The 27,645-nt window shown below is 39.7% G+C and overlaps 3 protein-coding genes across 3 annotated transcripts; all 3 read left to right on the plus strand.

Moving 5' to 3' along the window:
- Positions 1-1,860: 1,860 nt before the first annotated feature.
- LOC140995841 (tetratricopeptide repeat protein 39B-like) lies at positions 1,861-10,133 on the plus strand. The gene is made up of 19 exons (XM_073465967.1): positions 1,861-2,370; positions 2,529-2,549; positions 2,836-2,867; positions 4,315-4,419; positions 4,509-4,640; positions 4,830-4,906; positions 6,081-6,210; positions 6,313-6,418; positions 6,558-6,623; positions 6,757-6,865; positions 6,959-7,026; positions 7,143-7,202; positions 7,292-7,453; positions 7,534-7,625; positions 7,715-7,835; positions 7,929-8,040; positions 8,133-8,250; positions 8,547-8,663; positions 8,758-10,133. Exons 1-19 carry the CDS (start codon positions 2,341-2,343, stop codon positions 8,870-8,872), a joined length of 1,773 nt encoding a protein of 590 aa, XP_073322068.1. The 5' UTR covers positions 1,861-2,340; the 3' UTR covers positions 8,873-10,133.
- A 1,020-nt stretch (positions 10,134-11,153) lies between these two features.
- Positions 11,154-20,560, plus strand: dnajb14 (DnaJ heat shock protein family (Hsp40) member B14). The gene is made up of 8 exons (XM_073477604.1): positions 11,154-11,331; positions 15,420-15,594; positions 17,689-17,834; positions 17,940-18,128; positions 18,522-18,607; positions 18,788-18,897; positions 19,317-19,489; positions 19,621-20,560. Exons 1-8 carry the CDS (start codon positions 11,199-11,201, stop codon positions 19,743-19,745), a joined length of 1,137 nt encoding a protein of 378 aa, XP_073333705.1. The 5' UTR covers positions 11,154-11,198; the 3' UTR covers positions 19,746-20,560.
- A 964-nt stretch (positions 20,561-21,524) lies between these two features.
- Positions 21,525-25,741, plus strand: pla2g12a (phospholipase A2, group XIIA). Its single transcript, XM_073465828.1, has 4 exons — positions 21,525-21,888; positions 22,238-22,314; positions 23,571-23,736; positions 25,022-25,741. The coding sequence occupies exons 1-4, from the start codon at positions 21,669-21,671 to the stop codon at positions 25,138-25,140; spliced, it is 582 nt and encodes a 193-aa protein (XP_073321929.1). The 5' UTR covers positions 21,525-21,668; the 3' UTR covers positions 25,141-25,741.
- Positions 25,742-27,645: the final 1,904 nt, after the last annotated feature.

Below are 27,645 nucleotides of genomic sequence, written 5' to 3' on the forward strand. Positions count from 1 at the left end.
TAACATGTCATCACTTAATCTTTTTTTTTCCTGTTAGACATTTGACATTTGTGAAATGTTGTCATAATTAGCGTATGAATTCTCGAGTTATAGCCCAGAAGTGTGTTTTGTGGGGTCTCAGTGACCTCAGTCCATCCAACGTTTGTGCCAAATGTAATGAAATTCCCTCCAGGTGTTCCTGAGATACCGCACGTTCACGAGAATGGGATGGACATGTGGTCACAGTGATGTTTAACCACTGAAATCTATTCAGTTCATCCTGAGTCCAAGTGGACATTTCCTTCAAGCGTTCCTGAATGTTGCCACAATACTGGAATTTCTAACTTTGAGACAGTATCATGACAAATTGATAGCTGATATTCAATAGGATTTTCAAATCCTATTGGGAAAAATTGACTGACAACAAATAGGGCATGAAATGATAGATTTTTTATGAAAAGATAAATAGATACAACATTTCATGGCTAATAGCAAAGAACAGCAGGAAAAACATTTGTTGTTTTTATTTGTCTTCAGATTAAGCCTTCAACATCAATTATTGCGTCATGAGAATGGGACGGACAAATAGGTGAACTGTGGGAGAGACAATCTGAAAACATATTCCTTTAACCAAGGCTGTCACCAGCGTGGACACATCAAATATTTTAAGAAGTAGTAAAAAAGGACAAAAAGATAAAAAAATAAATGTTCCTGACATTTCCTTTCATATTCGTCTGATCATAAACTGCTCCATTCGCCTGTATAAGACTTTTTTTTTAAAAAACTAATCTTCCATCACCTCTTCAGATTCTTTTAATGACGTCTATCCGTTTGAAGAATAAAAGGCAGAATGAAGATGAATGTGGTGAAGTTAGAGAAATGACAAAACCATAACTAATTTGTTAGGCAGGGATATTACATGCATGCCGATTACTAGAAACAGTTACCAAATAAGTTAAAAACAGGCATTGTGCCGTCAGAGTGCGTCATTTACTACAGCTCTAGGAATTTAAGTAACAAAATGTATTAATAGTTTGTAGTAATCTGTGATGGTGATGCCTTTCCTTCCTCTGCCTCTCCTCCCCTGTCTTACTCCCCGTGGTGGAAAGTATATTTATTTCAGTACTGGGGGAGTATTCGGTTTCCCAGCAGAACGCTGCATTGTAACAAGATGATCAATGTTATTCACTTCACCTGTTAGTCCTTTTAATGCTGTGGTTGATCGGTGAATAAGACTCTTAAGGAAGATCCAGAGGGACTGAAACGTCAGTAAAATGAATTGATTGTGATGCAAGAGCGACGTGCAGGATCTTCTTTTTCCAAGACTGTAGTGACACTTTCCAACACACCTACATTTGAGTTGGTTTGATGTGCGAATATCTTCTTTAATAATAAAATACAATGAATTAACACTGATTAACTCAGTGGTTTCAAACCTTTTTTTCCTCTTAAATGTGTATGAGTTGTTAGCAATTCCACTGAAATAAGATTTCTACCGTAAGCTTTATGAAAGAAGGAAAAGAAAACACAGTAAAACAATTAAAAATGTACATGAGAAAAATGTGTGTTTCTGCTCACCAGGGCCCCCAATAGTCTAGCTGGTGCCCAGGACAAGCTGATCACCCCTGCATATTATTTTAAGGGTTAGAGGGCCCTTTTGGCCTGGTGTTCCCCCTCTGTCTGTCCCCATACAACCCCCAAGATTTATCTTGCATGGGCCCTTGGTTGGGAATCACTGTACTTAACTGTGTGTGAAGGAGCCACACCTCAACCAATTAAAGACATTAATGTTAGCCTGTTAAGGCATTGTCAGATCATTATCAGGGCCATTATCCCCTTTTTACACCCTTGTTCTGGGCACCTGTGGGGTCATCAGTCTCACCTGCTACCTGCCTCTGCAGCTGCAGCTCATTGTTATCTCTCAGTATGTGGACGACACAGGAGCTGCCTCTAAGTCTATGAGAAATCTTTCTAACAAGCTAATAACATCACATCAAACACGTCCGTTTATCCTAAATTACGCACTTTAATTGAATTTCGCTCAGTTGAAGCTGCATCACCTTGTTTGGATTGCAGTAAGTTTATCTTGATGCCATCTGGATAAAATATATCTTGGAAAAATTGCTCAAATTGCCGGAACAGTCAGCTTGAGAGTAAAAAAAAAAAAAAAAAAGCTTTAAAGGGTTGGTCGTGCGTGGAGAAACGTCCTGTGGCGTGAAGAGACACGTGTCGGTTGGCTTTGGTTATCTCGGCCACTCCCGTCTCTCTTCACCTTATAAATATCGCGAGAGGCCAGAGGAGCGTCCTGTGTGCAAGTAGGAGAGCACTGCTTCATAACTCTGACTCCGATTCCAACATAAAATGGACACAGAAGATGCTTCACTACAACAGGTAGGTGTTTAACTGCAGACTTAGAAAAAATCATTTTGAAAATGTTTTCAAATCTTGTTTATTTAATCACATCATTCAGTTGTGAGACAGGAGCAGGGAGGATGTACATAAAAGTAATGTTTTCCTCTCTATGTTGCCTCATGTTCACCTGCAAAAAGATCAAGCGTTGCTCTTCATGGGTATGAAATATATATTGTGCATTTTCCTGATGGTACTTCTGGACTTTTACTTAAAAAACAACTTTCACTGCAGGACTTTTTAATTGTAATGGGACACTTTAACATGGGTGTATTTAAACTTTCACCTAAGTAAAGATCTGAGCACTTGGTGGACCAGTGTCATTGATCATTGGTGATTGGACCTGTAGCACAATAAGCTCACGGAGGTCTGATCACACGAATCCAGTTTCCAATTAAAAAAACTGACTTAAAGTTACAATTTTCTTTATTCCCCCCCTTTCTTCAGGTGGACCTAAGCCATCCCAGTGAGGACGCAATGTAAGTCATTTTTAATTTATAGGTTTTTAAGGAATCAGTGCTTGTATTTGTGATTGGCACATGATGTAAATAATAATAAGATATACTGTATATAGTTACAGGAACAAATTATCCTTGCAAATATGATGAAATGTAATCATTGCAATGCACAATATAGTACACTAGAGGTCAGTAGATATGTGTAAATGATCTTATTCATTCTTCAAACTGTGCATAAGTACATTTAAAATACTTTCTTTTTCACATATTCAAGAAGTAAAGCCTGAAGTTTTCCAGATTTAAACTTTTAAACTTTCATGTCAGATGTATTCAGTGGTGGAATGTAACTAAGTATATTTACTTAAGTACTGTACTTACTGTACAATGTTGAGGTTCTTGTACTACACATCAAAATACTGTGAGTATATCTATTTTCCGCTACTTTTATACTCCCATCCCAAAACATTTTGAAGGCAAATATTGTAGTTTCTACTCACAACATTTATTAAGTGTAGTCACGAGTTACTTTGCAGATCGCATGTTACGTCAGAGCCAAAGTATTACACTTTTAAATTAATGTATTTTATCAGCAATCGGATGATTAAAAAAAAAAAAAAAAAAACACTGGACATTTATTGCCTAGAAAGGTAAGCAGATGACCTATAGTATACAGTATGTACATAGATTTAAAACAATGTATAATTTACTTAAACTTGTATTTCTAATGCTTAAGTACATTTATTGCCAGAAAATTACTTGTGATACCCGAAGTATATTTAGCATCAGGCACTTTAAGACTTTCACTCTATGGGTGACTTTCACTTTTACCAAAGTAGTACTTTAAAGGGGATGCTCATTTTCAGGTTCATAATTTTATTTTGGGTTACTAGTGGAATAGGTTTACATGCTTTAGTGCTGAAAAACACATCAGTTTTCTCATACTGTCCAGTGCTGCAGCTCTGTATTCCCCTTCTGTCTGAAACACTCTGTTTTAGCTCCTGTCTCTTTAAGGCCCCCCCGAATATCCAGTCTCCTCTGATTGGTCAGCTCACACATGCCTGACTATGCACCGCTAACAACGACAGAGCAACTGTGCTAAATAATTTCTTACATGCCAAAGTAGCTGCTAGGCATACATTATGCAATTATGTGACACAGTAACGTAGCGTGACGTCTCGATGTCACTAAATTAAAGGCGGGGTTACTGACGAGGTGTTTCAGGAGCAGTGTTTTCTGTGGGAGAGAGTTTCTGTTGGTGCAGACCTTGACCTTTATAACTTTCAAGATATTTTACATGCACAAGGATCCATATAAAACACTGGAGGAAAGGAAAAAACAAAAGAGCATAATAGGTCTCCTTTAACATGATATCTTTACTTTTATTCAAGTATGACTTTTGGGTACTCTTTACAACGCTGGATGTTTGTGTGTCTTTATAGATGCCTAAATTTGCCAATCTTTCATCCAGGTCACTTAAAATGGATTTAGAATCTGCACTGAAGGAATGCTCCACCGCCTTAGAGCTTTTTCTGAACAACAGGTTTGCTGATGCTCTGGCACGCTTAAAACCCCGGTAAGTCATAGACACTCAACTACAATCTTTTCTATCATATTTTTAATATGCCCTTTTTTTAAAAAAATGACTGCATTTGTCTTCTTCAGGAAGAATCAGAGCATGTACCACGCAATGGGCTACAGCAGCATCTTGGTGATGCAGGCAGGCATGACCTTTGAGCCGAAGGACATGGATGCTGCCATGACATCACTGAGAGAATCCCTGCAGACATGCGAAAGGTTTCAACAATTTCATATAAGTTTTCATAAAAGCTCAGGATGTTGTTTTTACGTTCAACATTGGGACAACATGTGGTGCATCCCAGACTTACTGGAATTAATTCATTGGTTACCTTGATCTAAAGAGCTGAGACACAAACCTGCTGTTTTAATAAATTGTCACCATTTACTGTTTGTCTCTTAACTTAGATTTCGGAAGAAAACTGGAATAGTGGAGACTTTAACCAGCTTGTGGTACAGACAGCCAGCTGAGAGCCTGACAGAAGGTAAGTGATGAGCTTCTACTATCTCCAGACTTTAATGAATACACATTATTGAGCCTGTGTGACACGATCACCATGTTGACATACAGGAATTTTCTTTTTTAATATCAAATGTTTATCACCTATCTTTTGTGCTATGGGCTGCTGCAAATTTCTCGCTCGGGATTAGTGGTATTATCTGCTGTCCTACAAACATTTGCATCTGTTAACCTAGACCACTGATTACAATTTAAAGGGTAGCTCCAGTAATTTTACACAGGTCTTAGGGAGTACTACTGCGTATGTGTTAAAAGTTTTGAGGCTCCAGAGGAAGCTGCATGCAATCTGATAAATTGCCTCCAGTGATGTCATTTGGTTACATAGGCTAAGTTGCACTGTGGGTAATGTAGGCATCAGATTTTGAAAAGGAAGAAGAATACGTGGAATAAACAAAGTCAATCTCTCTGGCTCTGTTGCATCAATTTTGATCAGTCTAGCAGTGTTATAGAGTGCATAGCCAGAACAGATGACTGCTTTTCAAAGCCTGGTGCCTACATTACCCATAATTCAACTTGTATTTTCCCATACTGTCAATAATCTTGAGGTGTGCTAACAGTCTTGAGGAGTACTAATGAATATGTGAAAGAAGTAGTATAATGTCTTTTGTGGCTCCAGAGGAAGCTGCATGTAATCTGATAAATTGCCTTCAGTGATGTCATTCATTGGCTAAGTTGCATTGTGGGTAATGTAGGCACAAGGTTTTGAAAAGCAGTCCATTGTTGAATTCATTATGTACTGTTTAAAAACAAATGATTAAAATTGACACAGCAGAATCAGTGTTGCTTTACATCTCCCTTTTTATTCCATGTATACTTCTTCCTTATCAAAACCTGGAGCCTACATTACCCACAATGCAATTTAGCCACTAGTGACATCACTGGAGGCAATTTATCAGATTACATGGCAGCTTCTTCTGAAGCCACAAAATATTACTTTATATTACTTTTTTTTCATGTATGCAGTAGTACTACCCAAGACCTGTGAACACACTTTAATGTGTAAAATTGGTGAAGTTACCCTTTAACTTCAGAGATTGTTGTTGTTGTTGTTGTTGTTGTTAAATCAACCTTGTTGCAAAATGATCAATGTCTTTCAAAAAAAATCACCCAATATGTGATATTTTCTTCCTTTTTAACAGAAGAGATGCATGCAGAGCTGTGCTATGCTGAAGTTCTCCTGCAGAAAGCAGCTCTCACGTTCCTGGATGAGAGTATAATCGGCTTCATCAAAGGAGGGATGAAAATCCGAAACAGTTATCAGATATACAAGTAAGAAACTTAAAGGGGGCGATAACCAGACGCTGAGAAAATGAAAAGTAAACATTATCATATTAAGTATATTTTGAAACGATCTGTTGTGTCCCCAACCAGGGAATGTCAGGCCATGGCAAATATCACAAAAGAGACGGAAAATCAGAAGAGCACACACATTCATTTTAAGGGCGGCGTCAACATGGGCATTGGGTCATTTAATCTGGTGAGAGCTATGGAAACTTTAGTCATACAGTAGGCCTCCATAAAAATGTATTTCTGCTAAATCTTGTCGACATGTTTTTATGAATGCAGTTTATTTTATGAACAAATCAATACACCGTCTGTGAACTTCTTTTTATCAGATGCTGTCTCTGCTCCCATCCCGAGTCCTCAGACTGATGGAGTTCTTGGGCTTCTCAGGAGACAGGGTAGGTGCTATCAGTCTATAGACAAAGACTGAGCTCACGTCTCTTTTCAGTACAACTCATAATGTGCTGATTGTGTTTCTAGAATAAAGGTTTTCTTGTCAAATCATAGAGTCATTTGCTAATAATCTTACAGGAAGTGGGTTTGTCAGCGTTGAGAGAGGGAGCAGCCAGCAACAGCCTGCGCTCCATCCTCAGCACCCTGACGCTGCTCATGTTTCACCTCTACATTACAGTGATTCTGGGTAAGAAGACGCTGACAAATTTCTCTCCAGGGATCTAAATCCCATGCCTCCGTTAGTTTTTTCTTAATCTTTGTTCTCATGTTCTTCTGTCAGGTACTGGTGACGGAAACCTTACTGAGGCTGAAGCACTGCTGCAGCCTTACACTGAAAAGTTCCCTAATGTGAGCAGTGTGTTTTTCCCCCTGATGCTATACTGATGAAAGATGTCACACATTTTTACTCCCTTCAGCGAAATTGCATTATTTTGAATGAAATTGCTTGTATGTTGTCCATATAGGGAGCCCTTATGCTTTTCTACACTGCGAGGATTGCTTTGCTCAAAGGAAACTTCACATTTGTGAGTATTCACAGTAAATGCAATCTCTGCTTATGAAGTCGTTTCTGTTGAAGTGAAAGAAAACAGGAAACCCGTGTGTCTCTCTGCAGGCCCAGGAGAAGTTCCTGGCTTGTATCGCAGCACAGCAGGAGTGGCGTCAGATTCACCACCTGTGTTACTGGGAGCTCATGTGGGCCTACTCCTTCGAGCTAAATTGGAGGGAGGCGTATCGATACGCTGACCTGCTCTGCAAAGAGAGCAAATGGTCGCAGGTAAATAATGTAACCTTTCCCTCTTTACCTTGTTGTTTTGTTTACCCTTTTATGACAAGAGGATTGCTCTTCTTTCGCAGGCCATCTATGTATTCCAGAAGGCTGCCATCTTGAGCATGATGCCAGAGGAAGAAGTGACTCAACTGGGGGAAAATGTGGTGGAATTATTCAGGTGTGCTAGAAAGTAACGTTACTCGTGTGCACAATTTGGTTTGAGGTCGGTAATCATTACGCAGTAACTGTGAAACATGTGGTTTGCAGGCAGGTGGATGGATTCAGAATAAGGATTGCTGGGAAGTCAATCCCAACAGAGAAGTTTGCAGCAAAGAAGGCGCAGCGATACTCTTCTTCTAACCCGGTGAAACTCGTCGTCCCGGCTTTGGTGAGGACACATGTCCGCTCTTACTTTCAATGAATCAACATTGTTGTCAAGCCAGCACTCATTTTCAAACAACTTTTTCTTTCTGTACCACAGGAAATGATGTACGTATGGAACGGTTTCACGGTAGTCGGCAAAAGACCAGAGTGGACTGAAAGTATCTTGATCATATTAGAGAAGGCAGAGCAGCAGCTCAGAGAGAATCCAAGTGAGCTGAACAGCAGAGCTTTTAACCACTGACCAGTATGTTTACTTTGTAGCACTGACATGAAACTTAACAGCATTTAATTTAATCCGTAGACCCATCAGAGTATCACCTGGATGACCTGTGTGTTGTCCAGCTGCTGAAAGGCCTGTGTCTAAGACAGCTGGGGCGTCTGGTCCAGGCTGAGCTCTGCTTCAATCATGTCATTTCCAGGTGCGGTCACCTCAACACCATTGCAATACACACACAGCATTGGAGAGGGCGTCTACTGCACAAATTCAATCAAATCACTGTTCATCTTTGATTTATATCAGCGACGAGTCATTCAGCTACAACAATCAACTATTTTCCAAGAGTTAATCAAATTAATGTTCTTAAGCTGATTTTAAAAATTAAGTTTGATGCAGTTCTTCGGTACAATACCATCAATCTCAGGGCTTTTAACAGTATTTTTATTTTTTTTTCTAATACAACTGAATAAAATGTAATTTTTTAATGTTTATTTGCAGTGAAAATGATATCAAGCACGACACCTACCTGGTGCCATTTACCATGTATGAGCTGGGCCTGTTGCACAAGCAGAAAGGTGACATCAACACGGCCATCACCGTGATCGAAAATGCCAAGTAAGTATTCTTCCTTTTCGTCAAGGCACAACTGTCAGAGCAGCATCTGTACTGCTGTATTACACAAAGAGCTAATAAGTGATCTTATTTGTAGGACGAACTACAAAGACTACAACATGGAGTCGAGGCTTCACTTCCGCATCCACGCAGCACTCAACACCATGGGCTCTTTCGCGGCCAAACTTCCGCCTTCACGTACGCCTGCTTAAAGACTGGCAGACAAACAACACAGTGTTAACCTGACGCAAACGGGCTGTTCACATCTGGTTTTACCATCCATCCTGAGTGATCCGATCACAAGTGGATAATTCACACCTGGAATAAAATGTGTCACATGCGTTTTGAGTGATTGGTCTCACTTCCCTACTCCACATACAGAAATAGATAACATTTTTTTCCCAAAAAATAGCAATATCGTCATGTATAACCTTAGCAGACTTACCAAGTAGCCCTAAATAGTTAAGACTGTGTTGTAGACGGCATTTCACAAAGTTTATACAGTTTCTTTAACACAACAATCGCAAAATGTAGGTTTTTTTAAGGGAGTCAGGCGACTTTTTCTTTCATAAATTTGGTGTAAATGGTGAAATAAGTTGAAAGTGTGCACTCAGCTGCTGCTGGGGGGTAAGACGCACTATATACACGTCTTAATTTATTGTATGAAGCAACTCCTAAAATCATGCAATTTGTAAGGGAGATTGGGATATTGCCGTTACAACTGTAGTTCAATGGTTAGTTGAAACAGACAATGTGTTCACAAAGGCATGTTGGGAGTGCTCACAGAGCGTACTTAAAGCTGTTGACTTGTGATCGGATCACTCGGGACGCTTGATGATGCCAAATGCGAACAGGGCCAAAGTCTCACAACCCTGTTCGGTGCTTTCAACTCTGACTATACTTGAAATACTCCAGATGGTACATCTTTCTGTCAGCCCCTTTTGATAATGGTATAACTACACACTTACTTTGTCAGTATGGTACAACAGAGCTCTGAGCTGCAACCCTGTGTAATCTTGTAATATATCTGAAATGAGTTTTAAATTTAAGGAAGAAACCGTGACGTAGACTCTGCTGGAGACCTGATGATTGGCTTTGAAGATGATGTTGGTTATTTCCAGTGAATACACAACAGCTTGTCAGAATTGGAAGTAAAGAGTAAAGTAAAGCAAAATGTCTTGTGAATGAGGGGAAAGAAAAATATATGGAACAGTCTCCAATAATGCAATATCCAATTTGAAACATTTTACTTGTCTTACTTATTTAATTCATGAAATTAAATCTTTGTTAATATTTTAAGGATGTGGATGATTTTATAAACTATATTTCCTGGTACAATTCAGCCATGTTTTACAGCTAACAATCTTCTTGTACATAACAAATATATAAATATGTTGTTTTTCTTTCTGTGCAGTATGTATTAATCTGCTTTGGTAAATGGTATTTACTGAATAAATCTTATGAGTCATGTTGTTTTATATTTCATCTGTTATTAGGGATTAGGGATCCAGGTTTTTACTCCTAGAAAATATCTGTAACAACAATGTGCTGCCACAAAATACATTTCAGGGGGACGTATTGCACTTTTACTCCACCACCCTAACCCTACGCTACATTTCATTGACAACTGTAGATGTTTACATAAAAAAAGATTATAAACTTATTAAATACAAAGACACTTTTTTGGCTTGTGACCCCCTTTTCCCCTGTCTTGCTGGGCCCCTTGTCACGCTGCAGTCATTTTTCAAATAGATTGATTTTAAAGAACAGTTTGAGGCACAAAAAGCAAAGATTAGAGAAAAGTAAAACATAAAAAGTGTCGCAACCCCAGATTTATCTTGTGACTCTTTGAAGTGAGCCTGACCCTATAGATTAAAGGAAAGGTTGACCCAAAAATGAAAATTCAGTCATTATCTACTCACCCCTCATGAGGACTGACAGTCCGGTGAAGTTTCGTAGTCCACAAAACATCTTTTGAGCCTCACAGCAACTGAATTAGATGAAGACTGGTTTTAAAATGTTAGGAAAGCAAAAATAAAACATAAGATGGCTTCATACAGCTCGTCCGGCATAATCCAGGTCTCTGGAAGCCTTGAGGTCCATAACTGATGTAAATACACAGCATTTGATCCCTAGACATGCAGTCGAGCTCATGCAACGGTGAAGATTTCGGTTTAAAACGGGTGTAAATATCATTTTTTCAAATCTTTTTGGGCTTCCAGAGACTTGGATTATGCCATGCAAACTGTGTGGAGCCATTTGATTTTATTTTGAGTTTACTTGTAATGGAGTATATTGACATTTCTGTACTGGTACTTTCACTTGAGTAAAGGATCTGATGATTCTTTCTTTTTCCACGTATTTAAAACAAACTAACAGTAACACACTGCTGTATGTATTGATGACAAAACAGTCCCAGGCAATGTCAGTAGGGGGCCTTTAACATGCATCTCTAACTACACTGCTGCCTGTCAGTGCCCGTGACCACGTGTTTTGACATGATCAGCTGACTCTGCCGGAGGAGGAAGAGGAACGAAGATGGAAGGGAACAGGGACGAAGCAGAAAAATGTATTAAAATAGCGACGAAAGCCCTCGAAGCCGGAGATAAAGAGAAAGCGTTGAAGTTTCTCAACAAAGCAGATAAGCTGTACCCGACTGACAGAGTCAAAGGTGAGGCCGTTTGCGACTGACTAGCCTAACCTAGCCAAGCGTTAGCTCGCTAGTAGCCGACGTTTGATAGATAACATCACCCGCCGTTTAAGCTCAAAGCGGGTCACCTGTTGACCAATATATAACGATTACAACTATTCTATGATGAGTTAAGGTCAGTCAAGAATACATTGTGACAGTCAAGTAGATACGGTGGCTTAAAGACAGGAAATAAAGCAACACACATCCGAGTTAGCGTTGGCTAAGTTGTCGGCCTAGCGTTGTCTTAGCTAACATGGCTAGCGCTTCGCAGTAGTGGACTTCGTAAGTAGCCTAAATTGGGGTTATAATCTAGATGTAAGAGGACGTCAAGTGACCAAAGGTTAGCCTGTAACTCAGCTTGTGTTAGCTATCAGTGAAGCAGTCTGTAATGCCTCTACGAGCTAAAGTTAGCTAACCGTGAAACCATCAAGAGCTAGCAGAAAAAGCTAGCTGTCACAACTGCCATTGTAGCGTCTTGAAGTCGGGCTGACATGTAAAGCATTTTGTTAGCTGTAATTTTACTGACAATTCAAGGTATAGACTTTGTTGCTGTGTCAAGGTTGTGGACTTTCCAGGGATTTTGGTGAGGGCAAAGCAGGCGAGTGGAGCCTGGAGAGGGATGTAGCGTCAGTTGGGCTAGCTAGTCCTTTCCAGTCCAATCCTTTAATTGAATGATTGACCCAGAGAGAGCCTCGAAGTATAGGCTAATCCAGGCCACTCAGCTGTCTGCGGAATGACTGCTAACAGGGTTTAAGTAAGGATGGGACTGGCATAAGTGTTGTGGATTGTAAGTTCCTTAAGGCTGTTTGATATACAGACTTGTGTGGGAAGGGAGCCTTTGTTAAACTGTAACCTGGCATGCAGGTAGATGTCCAGTGCTGTGTCCTGTTGCATAGTAATGAACCTGCACAGGTCCAGCTATGTGTACTAAGCAGTAATGACCAAGATTTCCAGGGGAAGCTGGTAGGTAACTGGCTTGCCAAGGCTGGACCTTGAAAAACGAAGCACACTGTGTATTGAAAGGAGAGTAAAGGGACTGTGTGAGATTAGAGGTCAACATCTTGATGGGTGATCAGGAGGTGTTTGTTACTTTTAGTAACTTTGTTGTAGAGCTGGGCAATAACCTCAGGAAGAGCCGCAGAGCAGGGATTCCTCTACCAGGACGGACAGACAGACATGTGCTGTACAGAACAACAAAATCACACTTTACAAGTTTCACTGACAGAATATCTGATACAAGGAAATGATATAAAATACATGTGAAGAGTGTGGATCCAGGAAGGATGGCTGAGCCGGCAAGGCATCGCCAAGTGGTGCCCGAGTCACGCGACCTCCACTCCACCATGGTGACCTGGAAAAGGACAGGCCAAAATTACCAATAAAAAAAACATCAGAATGAAAAGGGATCACATTTTACAGAAGTAAAGATATAGGTGATAGTAAAACAGAAGAGAGCAATGATATGGCATAAGTTTTGCCTGTTCCTGGTTTTAAAGGCTGCATTAAGTAAAGTAAAATATTGTGATATTTGATTTTGTCGCCGAGTTGTAACATTTGTAAAGTGCTTCTGAGAAGATTTCAACTTAACAAAGTATATATTGTGTATCGCAATATGTCCTAAAAATATTGTGATATTATTTGAAGGCCATACCACCTAGCCCTACTTTGCTGATATCTTGTTAACAGACAGACTTGCTGTAAAAACAGAATAATATCTGTGTTGGAAGAAGAAATCCTAGCTGTTTTCTACTGACGTAAACAGGAAAATAAATATTTGGTTTAGTTTAGTTGTGAGGGGACAGCGCAAATTAATAAAACGCATGATAATACGTGAATAAAAATGCCAGAAGTAGCCATGATGCTGTTTTTTATCTGTAGTGCCCTGGTCATCGTCTTTAAAATAGGCTATACTGATAAGGAAAAAGAAGTAATCAAACAGTGAAAATAGTAACATGAGTATATATACATTAACACCAGGTCCCTCTGTACCTTTTAGTCATGCTGAACAGTGCTGTTTGACACTTAAAAGTCAGTGAGTATGTGAACCTACAGTCGTGAGATGTCTCCCCATTCCTGCAGAGGCGTTCACAAGGTCGTGGAGAGGTTGCACAGGTCTGACAGTGAGTGACTCGGGAGTGTGTCACATCCCCTGATGTCGCAATCCGGGGCATCACACAGAAATGTTTGACAGAATAAGGCAGGTCAAGGCAGCACCTGCACACCAGCATTCCTCACAGCAGCCACATGGCGGGTTGTGCCTGTATCACAAAGCCCTTTGATATTTGTGACCACTTGTCTTCGAGTTATCTCAGCTATGTCAGTAAGTGAGTTATTAACTGGCTAAGTTAACCCGGCATTCTCCATTCTGCTGTGAATGCGTTCAGATTAAAGATGGAAGATTGTAGACTGTAATAATACATTAAAATACAACTTCAAGAGGAATGTATTTTATCACTGTGGGCAAATTAGGGCGTTTAAGCTGCAGAAGTTGGGAAAAGCTGTAACACACTGCTAGCATACAAAGCAGAACAATGGATTTTGCAGAAAACATGTTAAGTAGCCTTGAGTGCTATAGGAAAGAGGGATTAGGGTTGTGTAAAAGGCAATAGTTGTGTGCTTGAGTTACATGAGAACAAACTGTGTAATGATGAATAATGTATTGTTAACCAATAGGGAACATAATAACAGTTAAAAGCATTTCTGCTGCCAAGCCAGAGATGATGAGGCTGCTCTACTGTTGCCGTGTCTTTCAGTATGTATTTTTGACTACATTTCCCAGAGGGATAGCAAGTTTTATCCAGGTCTCTGTGATGCACTGTGAATAAAATACAGCGGGCACATGTTAAGGTTGCATTCATTATGAGTTTAAAGTCTAAAACTACCTGTTATCAGAGTACAATAGGCATATTTTGTATTTATACAATTAATAATACAAGTTACCGTCAAATGGGTCCTGTCAAAGAATTGTAGTGTTTTTAATGTATAACAGTGATGTTATGGACCAACAACTTGGTTGTGGTCAGCTTTGTGCCTTCTGTTTGAGATCTGGCAACCGTATTCAAATTGATTGTGATTATGGAAAGGAAAACTGGGCGTGTAAACAAAATGCGCTGCACACTCACTGTTCCTTGGTTTGATGCACTCGCAAGCTTCTTTATTGAGTGATCGAAGCCAGTACTTCCTTGCACTGCACCAAATTAGATTTTGTTGTCTGTTTTTCTGGCTCAAGTGTGGCCTTTTCAACTATGCTTTGAATTAAGAGCTATTTAAAGGTCTGATTGGGCAGTGTTCCAGCGGGACCTTGTGAGGTAGAAGTTCAGCTAACAACACATCATGACACTTTGCCTGGGCGCTGTTGTTCTAACATGGGCTACTTGAAAATCTCTCAACCGCAAGTAACTGTCATACTTTTCTTTTTCTACATAAAGCTGTGCAGTGTAATTATGCTATATCATTTAGAGCTGTGTATCAAAATTATATTGATTCATGGTCTTAAAATCCAAACTCGTGTCATCAGTGGTAGAGAAACCGTCCGATTGCTCTTAAAACTTTTTCATGTAAAATCTTATTATCGGAATTGCATCCAAAACGCAGGAGCTGCAGGTGAAATGTGTGACAGAACGGCATTGTAACGAGGATTGTGGTGCTGCAGAGATGTCTTGGCATACAAATCTTGTTCTCCAGTTGTAAGAAAACATGTTTGGTTTGGTAGAGACCCCAACAAATGTCACATCATCATGGTTTTAGTAGTTTTTCAATACAAAATTTAAATTGTTATGCAAAAATGATCATTCTCATTTATTGTTAATAAACTATATACTGTATTGCAACTACAGTATCTGTCAAAAACATTGCAGTATGATTTCTTTTTTGACAATTTTTTGCCTAAAGCAACATTATGTAGAAATTGGCATTTTGTGCGATTTCAGAGACACAATTCAACCTATTACAAGACACTGTACCATCAAAATGATTTTGAAGCTGTTATTTTAATTTTAAAAAGTTGCATGATATTGCTTTAAGATACTGAAGCTAATAATTTGTCATTTTCTTCTTCTCTTCTTCAGCTTTGTTGGACGCGTTAACGAGGAACGGCAGCTCAGCGGGTAATGGGGCATATCGTAGGCGACCAGCAGAAAGCTCAGAAAGCACCAGCGCCCAGCCAGAAAGGGAAAGCCACGAGTCTGCAGGAGGCGACTCTTCTAAAGGCTTTACCAAAGAGCAGGTGGAAGGTGTGCAAAGGTGAGAGTTTTACCATTCACTGGGTCCTCCATTTCATGCTGTGTTTATTTTCCCACTGGTTGGCACTATAACCCGTAATCCCGCTTCTGTTGGCTATTTTGGTGCTTTCCTACAATCGGCCCTGTGGCAACAGTACTGTTTCTATTATGCTTGATTAGACCGTTCATCTGTGGCTGCAGTGTTGTGCACACACACCTATTGCCATGGGAACCTCTTCAGCTTGGTGCCAAGCCAATGAGAGGAGAAAGTGAGAGACATTTAGCAGTGTGAACTAGATACCAGGTAACCACTACATGCTCTAATTTTAGCCCGCCAGATACGACTACAGAGAGAAAGAGGTAGGAAGGCAGTGCGTTTTATCTGCAGCATATAGCCTCCAATTAGATCGTAGAGAGCTGGCGATGGCAAACTGAGTTCATTTAAAGGATAAACATGCTGCTCGTCATTATGTAATCCTAACAGTGTGTTGCTCTTACACATAGGTAGTCATTGTATTCCCTGGTGTTTTTATGCTAAATCCTTTGGGAAGGCTTCAGTGGGTTAAAAATTGCATCATGTCTTCTAAGAATAAGACCAGTTGTGCACTGTTTACATTACAGTTGTCTCCCATGTGACCTCATCATCAAGCTTACTCCTCTCACAACTCAGTGACGGGTAGGCAAGGCAATAACTCAATGTTTAGTAGATCTAATAAATTCTGTTACATTTAGGGCTATCAAACCTGCGGTCATTATTTACGAGGGGTGTTAATCACAATACGATTAATGTAAATACTTTAGACAGCGGTTTGATATTTGTTCATTTCACAAATCTGTCACTGTACGATTTTGATTCAATTCAGGGGCCTGTGGTCGATATGAAACAAGATCATCTGCCTAATTTAGCATAGTCAGTTACAGGAGAGGCTGCCACCACTTTCTTTTCTGCTTTTGGCCAATAATAACAGAAATAACAACACATGTATAATTGTAACTGCTCACTAAAGTTTACTTTTAATTGACTACACTAACACACATAAAACATTGCTTAACTACATGAACATGTAACAAAATAATAAAATTCAGCTGTCATCTCCTGAAGGAACACCACGGTTGAAATTCAGCCTGCATGTTTTTTCAGCCTAACGTTGTTGAAAAAGAGCAGCTGATATTGCTGTAGAGCGAACAACAAGTTAGTGGACCGCTGAGCGATTTGCCTTGTTAGTCTGTTGACCCATCGTTTCTCACTGCTGATTTATTCATGAGAGGGGAGGTCATATCATATCAAGTTGTTCTTGGACGCATACAGACGCATCTTAAAAACTGTGATGCAGATCAGTGTTTTCACTTTGCACCAATCACATTGGATCGTTAATCATTTAATTGATATATCGATCGGGACTGATGGATAATTAAACCCCTGTTATGTGCCTATTCATACTTATTTGGACATCGATTACAATGGCAACAGTGGAAGCTTCGAAACATTTGGGTCAGCACTAGTTTAGTTAATAATTCCCAGCTATTTGTAATAAAAAATGTATTGGATTTTCTTTACAAATGTGTGGATATGTGTATGATCTATGTATAACAGTGGAACACAGTTATTTTACTTGATAATCAGTTAATTATTCTGAATTGATGTCTGGAAAATACTGATATTCATTCTGTCATATTGCCTTCGACCAAATAGTCCAGCCCTAATGACAGACTGGAATATACATCACAGGACAGTGTATGTGCCTAGCTACCTTCCATGATAAATAAAATATACAGGCTTGAATCCCTCCTTCCTGTTCTTGACTCCAGAAGAACTAAACATACAGTGTATACGGTCTTTCACTCTGTCTAGCTAAATGCATGAATTGAACATCTGTGTGGCTAATGGGTTTTCTAAATGCTTATTATTGTCTGTGTGAGCATAGTAACGTCATATTAGTGAACAACAGGGGATGTAAAGATTGGTAAGCTTTATAAATCTATGACCTCATTTTCTCTGCGAAATGTGCTTCAACATCACGTATTTATGTGACTATGGTCAACACCATCAACATGTTATTTTCAGGGACAGTCCGCATGCCACTCAGCTGCTTCACTCTCTGTTCCTGTCTTTCAGAATAAAGCGGTGTAAAGACTACTATGAAGTGCTGGGCGTCAGTAAAGAAGTGGGTGAGGACGAGCTAAAGAAAGCCTACAGGAAACTAGCGCTGAAGTTCCACCCAGACAAAAATCATGCAACTGGAGCAACAGAGGCCTTTAAAAGTAATTGAAAACAATTATGATTCTTGCAAATACTGTAGACAATGCAATCTTTAAGTATCTAAGTAAGTATCCCCTCTTTGATTCACCAACCATGTTCTCCTTCAGAGATTGGTAATGCATATGCAGTGCTGAGCAACCCAGACAAAAGACGGCAGTATGACCTGACGGGAGGAGAGGAGCCAAGCAGCCCGGGTCACTCACACGGAGGAGGCTTTGACTTCCACAGGGGCTTTGAGGCTGACATCACTCCTGAGGACCTCTTCAACATGTTCTTTGGAGGTGGCTTCCCCTCCTGTAAGTGTGAAAGTTTACATTACGCATCAGTCGTCATTTCTCACTTAAGTTTGATTTATTCTTGTGATGTGACATGTTGTTAATTTAGTAGTAAATGCCCTTGACTTTATTGAGAAGTGTTGTTTTGTACAATGAATTATTCTACTTTGACTGAACCCATAAAAAGTCACTCATCAAATGGACTTTCTCTCCAAATTATGCGACCACTCTCTGGTGTGTTGTAAGTCAGACCAGTTCATGTTTGTTAGGATGATGGGTGCCCGCTTTCCTTTTCCTCGTCACTAAAGTTGCATGAAATATAGTTTTGAATACTGATCTCTGACGGTGGGTGTAATTGCTGACATCTTCCATAACTTTGTATCTGACCTCAGTCGTGCTGTTTTTTATCTACAGCAAGCGCACACACCTTTAACAACAGCAGAACGAGCTACAGCCATCAGACGGATTACCGACAAGAGAGAACGGAAGAAAGGGGTGATGTACGTAAATGGGCTCAGATTTTGGGTTGTACATTTAGTGTGTAATTATTAGCATTTTATTTGCCAAATGTACATTGTAATTTTGATTGCTATGCACCAATAGAAACTACATATTTGACTGCACATTGTCAGAGGGGTGCGTTGCTGAAAATGTACTCATTGTGCTGTGTTTGCCTCTAGGGGGGTTTCTCAATGTTTATCCAGCTGATGCCCATCGTGGTCCTGATTTTAGTGTCAATACTGAGCCAGATGATGGTGTCCCCCCCACCCTACAGCCTCTACTCTAGACCGTACGTACACACACACACACACAACTCAGACAGCTAACCAAAATCAGGTCATTTCTTTCCTTCACAGACTTTAAATCACTGGTCGCCTGTTAGTTTTAGATCAATTTTAAGATTGTACTGCTTGAAGGGTCCGGCTCCTGCCTATATACCTGTGACTTGCTCCTTATGAGCCGGATTGCCAGTTTTGAGGATGTTTTCTTGGGTTTTTGGAAACACTGATCCATTTTCTGACATTTTATAGACCAAACAACAAATCGATTAATCAAGAAAAATAATCTGCAGATTAATCAAAAATGAAAATAATCGGAAGTTGCAGCCCTAGATAATATATAATAACTTGAGCATTGCACATACATGAGAAAATTACTATGCTCGTCAGCATTTTTCACAACCACTTCTTCTGCCTCTATCTGTCCCAGGTCCACAGGTCAGACTGTAAAACGGCAGACAGAAAACCTGCATGTCGACTACTATGTCACTAGAGATTTCAAGTCGGAGTTTAAGGGCTCAGCGCTGCAGCAGATTGAGAAGAACGTGGAGGAGGACTATGTATCTAATGTCAGAAATAACTGTTGGAAGGAGAGACAGACAAGTGAGTGACCACTGTTATAATAAACCCTCAGAACTAGATAATTGAATTGAGTAATAGCTCTTGCTTTGCACTTTATTCCTCGTGGACTCTTGTTTTATCAGTCACATTGTTTTTCTACTTGTCTCATCCAGAAACAGACCTGCTGTATGCTGCTAAGGTATACAGGGATGACCGAATGCGCAAGAAGGCAGAGCTCATGACCATGGATAACTGCAGGGAGCTGGACAGACTAAATAACCTATTCAGAGGCGGATGAGTCGGACGCTTTTAGATCCTGTAAATGTATATGAATAGATGTGTATGTTCATGTTTTTTTAAGAAAGAGTCTTTACACTAGGAGCAAAAAACTTACTGAAATAATTTAGCTCTATTGTTGAAGTTTTAAAATGTCCCCCTCCACATATCTCCCCCCGCCAACTCCTCTCCTTCCTCACTCCAGCCTGACCCCAGGAACCGCCTTGTGACGTCTTAATGAACCAATCTACACACACGGTTTAAAGCCCCAGACCTTTCCTTTTTTTACTCCGCTTTTCTTGTGTTTTCCTGAAATCAAGAAGGACAAGGACACTTGATTGTAAAGGCATGTGCTTCAAGTAGTGAGAAGAGGCATTCTGCACAAGCAATTCTCCGTCTTAAGATCAACAAACAGCTCTCGGCATCATCTGCTTGACACAAATATAAGATGGGAGACTTTGTAGGTTCATATGGAGGTGCTGTCCTCCAGCCAAATCCATTTCTTTGAAGAACACAGGAACAAAAGATGGAACTAAAAATAAAACATCATGCTTTCTCAAGCTTCTGACTCACCTCCATGTGTGGGTGAAGATCGATGGATCATGAAGAGACACCTGCGATTTTGCTACTAGAGAACATTTTATGTTGTCCACTTCAAAATGAGAAGTTGGTTGGGACTAAACATGGAAGGACATTGAAACTGTTGTTCATAAATGGTTGTACATTTTCATTTTTGAATGTTTGAATTTTATGCAGTTATTTAAGTAACTATAGAAGAAACAAAGTTTTTCTTCAGTGCTCGCCTAATCATTTAAATAAAGTAAAATTATTACCATAGACTGGATTTATTTTTGTCTGATTTAGATATCAAGAGGATCAATCCACCAAAATAAGATTTAATTAGATTAAATAACAGATTTTCTCAGATATAGTGGTATGTAAGCATGCAAACAGTTTGGGTTTTATTTGTCCACGTGTCATTTCTGAGATAACACCGCCACATCTGCACAGCGGAAGTGAATGGAAATTAGGAAACGGATTCATCCTCTTTCAAAAATGGAAAAATATAAGCCTAACCCTAACCCTGTTATGCAGAATGGATCATCTCATAATGTTATGATACATATTGTGTTATTGTTTTATATATTGGTCAGTGTGGAGGTATTTTAAAAATGGTACATTTTGTCGTTTGTTAAATTTATAAAAATAAATTGTATTTTTTAAATTTATCATAGGCTTTGTAATGTAAAATCTAAATTTTCAGTCAGCTGTCAAATGACTGGTGGAGTATAAAATAGAATATTTCCTTCTGAAATGTAGTGCAGGATAAAAGGTCAATACTCGAAGAACAACTTGCTCAATTTGGTACTTAAATACAGTACTTGCTATGCACCAATTATGACTTAGAAGATGTTTTGAGCAAGGATACTATAAAGAAATGCATCTTTTTATTATCAAAACAGATGGTAATATCTGAAACATACCTTTTACATGTTCTCTATTCTGTTTTAATTTCAGTGGTATACATGCAATCTGGATTATTTTAGAACGAATATAAAATATTCAAATATGTTTAAAATGATGCTAATTTGTTAGCAGCTAACTAGCTTAATTTTGGGACTGATGATGGATGATTTGTATGAGAAATCAATAAAACCATTTATGGATTATTATAGTTACAAACATTATTTTATGGCAGGCTCCTCCTGGAGCACCCGTCGCTACCTGTGACATCATCGTGATTGGCTTATCAGCGGTCACGTGACGGCGGCAAACCCGGAAGCGATAACCAGAACTTGAAGGTAGGCTTGTACCTCCCCGGTGTCTGCTTAGTGACATGAAAACAACTATAAGTGAAACTTGACATGCCGTTAAAACAGCATTTTGAGGAAAAAATAATCCGAAATTAAATCGTGGCGGGAAACGCGTCGGCGTTCAGTGGATTATGCACTCCAACAGCTTCATCTGTGTTGTTCTGCTGGGTTTGTGCTCCTGTGGACTCCTCCATCATGTGTCAGCCTGCAAACATGAGCCAGAGACTCCGGACTGGAGGATGACTCTGAAAACTATCCGTAACGGCATACACAAGATTGACACGTACCTGAACGCAGCACTGGACTTGTTTGGTGGAGATGACGGGCTGTGTCATTACAGGTGTAGTGACGGTGAGCCAGCTTCTCTCTTTCTCCTTTACAGACATTTGTCAAGTCAACAGCTGATTTTATATGTAACTAATAACATTAATGGGGGCTGTGTTTCATTTCCAGCTGGCTTACTTCAAGGATATAATTCGTACCTGTGCTTTTCTTTGCTATATCAAGTGAAAATGAAATACCAGGAGACAGGCTGAATGAATGTAGATATGCAACACCTGGGAGTTATACATTATCACCCCTTGAGTTGAGTGGCACAGTCAGCCATTAAATCGTCTGTACTGATGTGTTTATCTCTGACAGTAAGATAACTGACTGTGCCAGAACAAGACACATCATCACCTTTGCTCTTCTCTCTCAGGTTACAAGCCGGTGTCTCGTCCCGGGTACAAGCATCCACCACCTAATGGATGTGGGTCACCAGTGTTTGGATTTCAGGTAGTCTCGCAGAGTTTACAGAGGTTTTCGTCCGTGTCTGGTGCACACAGCAACCCAAACTGAGTTCTGCATTGAATATTTTAGCTTTCTAGTTAGATATGTTGGTTTTTAAATGCAAAAGATATATGTACACACACTATACAACATACTTAATTCACATTACAACAAGGTAATATAAAGTGTAAAATATTCGTTCAATAAAAAAATGGATCGTAGCCAAGCTGTCTGTCTATATGTTGGCTGACAAGTAACGAGAAATCAGGGTAAAGGCGTAGCTAATACAAATACTGTATATGTTTGAGATCATTTACTAACAGTGTCCATCAGTTGTTCATACACAAGTGTACTAGTTGTATGGCAATATTGCAATACTCACAATAACCATAATATCAATATAAAAGAAATGATAAATTGATGTCATGTTCATGTTCACAACATATGATAATATCATCTGAATAATCCAGCAAAGATGTTCAGCCATGTGTGCCTTTTATTTATGAGTTCGTCTGGTTGCGTTTTAACTATTAATCAAGTAGTTCATATCAACTGTTCTTTTTTTACAGTTATTATTACAGACTATCCACCTCCATACACTCATATTTTGAGGGTAAACAAGGCAAAACACACCACAAACGAAGTTAAAGTTAAAGATTTCTATGGATATCGAGCTAAAATCATTATCGTGAATTTGTCTGGCCATGAAAATCTGATGTCGTGACAGCCCAATGCTCAACTATTAGATAGATATAGATAGATGCTTTATTCATCCTCAGGGGGGAATTCTTATGTCACAGAAATAGTGCACGAACGAAGCACACTGTACGAAGAATGGCGCAAAAGAAAACAAATGTCAAAACCACAAGTGTTAACATAAGATTAAAAGGTAAAGAAAAGTATGTAAACACGAGTCATGAAGGCAATAAGAAGACCCTCCTCCACTCAACCAGCATGTTGTGGAGGGAGTGGATGACGTTTGTCTGTTTGGTCTAACCCTAACCCTCTTGTCCATCACCATCTCCGACTCCTAAAATTACTGAGCTGGCCTTCACTTCCTCTTACTCTCCATAACACTTAAATGTACCACATAGTGGATATGTTGGTTTCAACCCTTTATAACAAAAGTTAGCTGATCCTTAACAAAAATCTTCATTTTTGTTTGCGTTAACATTGAAATATAAATATCGGGCAATATATTGTTAATAGATTTGCCTTCATCATTCAAATTCCATTCCAAAATACACTCTCTTTTTTTTCAGTTTGATATAGGAATCCCGTCCATGACCAAATGTTGTAACCAACACGACCGCTGCTATGACACCTGCGGCCGGGAGAAGCACGACTGTGACGAGCAGTTCCAGGACTGTCTCGAGACCATCTGCAGGAATGTGCAAAGGACTCTGGGACTGGCCCAGAGTGTCCAAGGTAAGAGGCCGAGCCAATGTGCTCAGATTTGGTGCAGACTGAGATTGGGTATGAGGATCAGGTGATGGTCTGCAGGTGATTTGGCAGCGAATTTAAGAGGATTTGCACAAAGGGCAAGCAGATGAGCTTTCTACATTTATTCACTTGCATTCTTAGGTTGTTTTTTGTTCTGACGATGGTGATTAAAAGGTATTTTCAGTTTTAATTTGATAAATGAATGTAATTCATGGATCTTTCTGTGTGTATTTGGAATATTAAGATATTCCCCCAAAACTCGATTAAAGAAATCAGTCAATCATCAGAAGAAAAATGCAGATATCAATTATAAACATACAGTTGAACTTTTAAAAGATTCTTGTTATTCGTGTTACTTTTGGGGGTCTAGAGTATGTTCATGCCGACTCACTGTCAAATTGTCATGACTTGGACACTTGAATAGAACAGAGCCATGTTGATGTTATGAACACCTGTGTTTCTCCCACCATGACAACTCAAAATTTTAGGCTTTTTATACTCTGATGCACTCAGTCAGCAGGGCCATTTTTCCGAAAAACAAATAGGTATTTAGATGCTGCATCTTTACATCAAGTGTTCCACAACAGTATACAGTATGCTCTATGTAGGGTGCACTTTAACAGTGGCGGACGAGGGCACACTTTCAGGACATAATTTAGGGAAGAAGCTTGGAAGACATTTGTAAAATTTCACATCTGATGTCTTATAAAATGATCAGATCAAAAAAGTTATAGAGCATGCAAGTGAATAAGTGTACAGACAGTTGAAAACACAGTATGTCCAGCAGGGGGCAAGATAGAGCTAGTTTTTAAACACTGGTAATCTGGATACTGCGATCTGTTATCTGTATCAGAGTGACCCTAATTGACTTTTATTCTTTAATAGTGTCTCATGAGCACCACACCACACTCATCCTGTCTATGATTAATGAGATGACATCTGTATTGCTCTGAACTTGGCTTAGGGTTTTAGAAAAATGACGCTAGTTCTGTATTTGTCCCGACACCGTGCTCTCTCAGCTGCTGTGATTGTGGCTCTTGTGTTGAGGCACTTTCAATTTTGTTCAAACAAAAGTAAATTCAAAATTATATAAATTATTGATAATGAATTCTGTATTGATCAGTAGCACATGCTGTGTTTTAAATATACACAAAAATGTTTCTGATGTCACTTACAGTAATAGCAGGCCCTTGTTTTTAAACCATTTCACTCCCCCCTGTCGTGTATTTGCTCATGTTCTTCTTCCTGTTCTTTCTCTTCTTCTTGGCAGCTTGTGAGTCAGCGGTGACTCTGCTGTTTGACGCTGTTATGCACCTGGGATGTAAGCCATACCTGGACAGCCAGAGAGAGTCTTGTGTGTGTCAGTATGAAATGAAGAGGGAACTGTGACACCGGCACAGGATCGAGACTGCAGAACGGACTGATTGAAAACATTGACTGTGTATAAGCACAACACTGACAGAAGGATGCCAGCAATAAACTCTTCATTCAGACTTACTGTATAGATTTCCTCAGGGATACAGCTTCTGCACTGACTTGTGTCCATCGCCTCCCTTTTATTGAAATGTTGACATCTATTAGACAAAGTGAACATGAAATTTACTAATTTTAAATGGATAATTAATTTATTTCCTATGCAGTTAATTATTTATATTTTGTAAACACTGTAATGCGTTTGTCCTGTGATGTCCTGGAAACAAGGTGTTTAGGGTTTCCATGGCTTTTGGAAGCTTTATTTTCCCTGAAATAAGCACCAAATTTACATAAGTCTTTTCAGGAAACATTTAAGAAATTATTAGGAATTAATTGACTAAAATCAAACATTATTGCGACATTAGTAACGTGATGAATAAGTAAGTTAACAATGTCTGTTTCTACAGCATCATTTGTGTTTTTCCCTTTTTAAAATGTGTATAATATCTCATGGAGGATATTATACTGGGTTACCTGTTGTAACTTGTCATAAAATTAAAGAAACACATAAAGCTTTTATTGACAATTTTGTGTGTCAGTTGTCATCAAAGATAAAACTGTGTCTTTTAAGCAGCATCCTTTAACAAAGAGTCTCAGAGTGAAGTCAAGGGAACCCTAAAGGTCTTAGATTAGGCTCCCATCAACCCCTCATCCAAAAGATTCAATACTTTTTTTTTATCATGTATTTGAAGTTGACGTGAGAAAAAGGGCACTGAAATACAGTGTGGATTAGGATGTTTACCTCTCCTAATCTCATGCTCTACCAACCTTAATCTCCCTCTTATTGTTTAAGATTTATTAAATCCTTGGAATTGAATGTTTCGAGCTGCTATGGCCCTAGGGGAGATGCAAGACTGAGAGCAATTTACAGAACCAAAGAAATGGCTAAGAGAGAGCTGCAGCACCTCGATCGGGACGAACAGGGAAACTGGAAAACACATCTGGTGGCGGAGCCTTAACCCATTGGGCCCAGGCAGGCTTAACGATGGAAGAACTACATGATTGGGGTCGCTGATTAATCTGTTTTTCCTTCACCACTGGGGGTAGAGGTCTACTGTGGAAGGTAGCTCCATCCTGGTGATATGCTGTTTAGTTTTCCCCTTGTGGTTGAGGGCGGTGCGATGGCAGGGATGCCTGGTATGGCAATCTTGTGACAAATGTACTTATTGTAAGTCGCTTTGGACAAAAGCATCTGCTAAATGTCCTAAATGTAAATGTAAATGGATGCAGCCAGTAGGGAAACTCTCAATAGTGCTCCTATAGAGGTTGCAGATTATCCTGGGGTCCCTCTCCCTGTCACTCCGCGTAGTCCACAATCAGCTTCTTTGTTTTGCTGACATTGAGATGGATGTTATTGTCCTGGCACTGGGATGAATGCAAATTGTAAGGGGTTCAGTTAATCAGTTAATGAAGGTTTCAATGAACTGCTCAAAACCACTTTATGATTGTGGAGGTGAGTGCTAGTCATGTGGGCAGAGGGCTTTCGACTTTTCGGGTACACGGACAATGGTGGTCTTTTTGAAGCATATGGAGACTACAAACAGCAGTAAGAGGTTGAAAATGTCTGTGCCATCCACGTGCCTTGCATGGATTGGTCCTGAAGGATCTGCACACATCTGCCCTGGATATTACAAATCAGCAGGGGTTTGTGTGCCTTTTGTACTTTTTTTAGCTGGGAAGTTTGTTCTCAAACTCAGATAGCAAAATTGAACCAGACATGTTTGTCCCGCCTGCATTGCGTGCAGAATTATGGCACTTGGCACAAGCGGCATCATTTCACTGGTATGCAGGCCAGATGAGTGCGTCTGGTGTGGGCTAGTTCTGAGCCACATCAATTTTGCTATTTGGGAAGTGTGCCAGAGATAGGATTGTTGAGGGTTAAAAAAAAACAAACTTTGTCTTAAACAACTCCATGGAGGAGGCAGGGTTTGAATAGTCAGGAGAATTTCATCAGAAATATCCCTCTGTCTCCCCCCCTTTTTCTGTCTGTCAGAAACCAGATGGTATGCCCAATTGTAGAAGCTTATCTCCAGGGGTAGCAATGCGGAATTTGTCCCAATCATGGAATAGTGGACCATCTCTTTACAACACAAGTATGGGGTACCAGGGCTGTTGCTACAAGCCATCTGGTTATATATAACAAAAGCCAAAGATGTTTTCAGTAGGTCTTGGCTTCGCCAGGTTTGTCGGCTGTGCCCACCATTCTCTTTGATAGGATCTCAAGTTGCACCCAAGGGGAAAACTGGTTTGTCTGGGTTGGTCTATGCTATTTGCATATGATATGGTTCTGTTGGCTTAACCAGACCGTGACCTCCAGTAAACACTGAGGAAGTCTGCAGTCAAGTCCGAAGTGGTCGGGATGAGTGTCAGCCAGAAAAATGGTGGATTTTTCCCTTCCAGGGTGAGAACGAGTTGCTGCCC

Source organism: Pagrus major, chromosome 1 (genome assembly GCF_040436345.1).
Source record: "Pagrus major chromosome 1, Pma_NU_1.0".
Taxonomy (NCBI): Eukaryota; Metazoa; Chordata; class Actinopteri; order Spariformes; family Sparidae; genus Pagrus; species Pagrus major.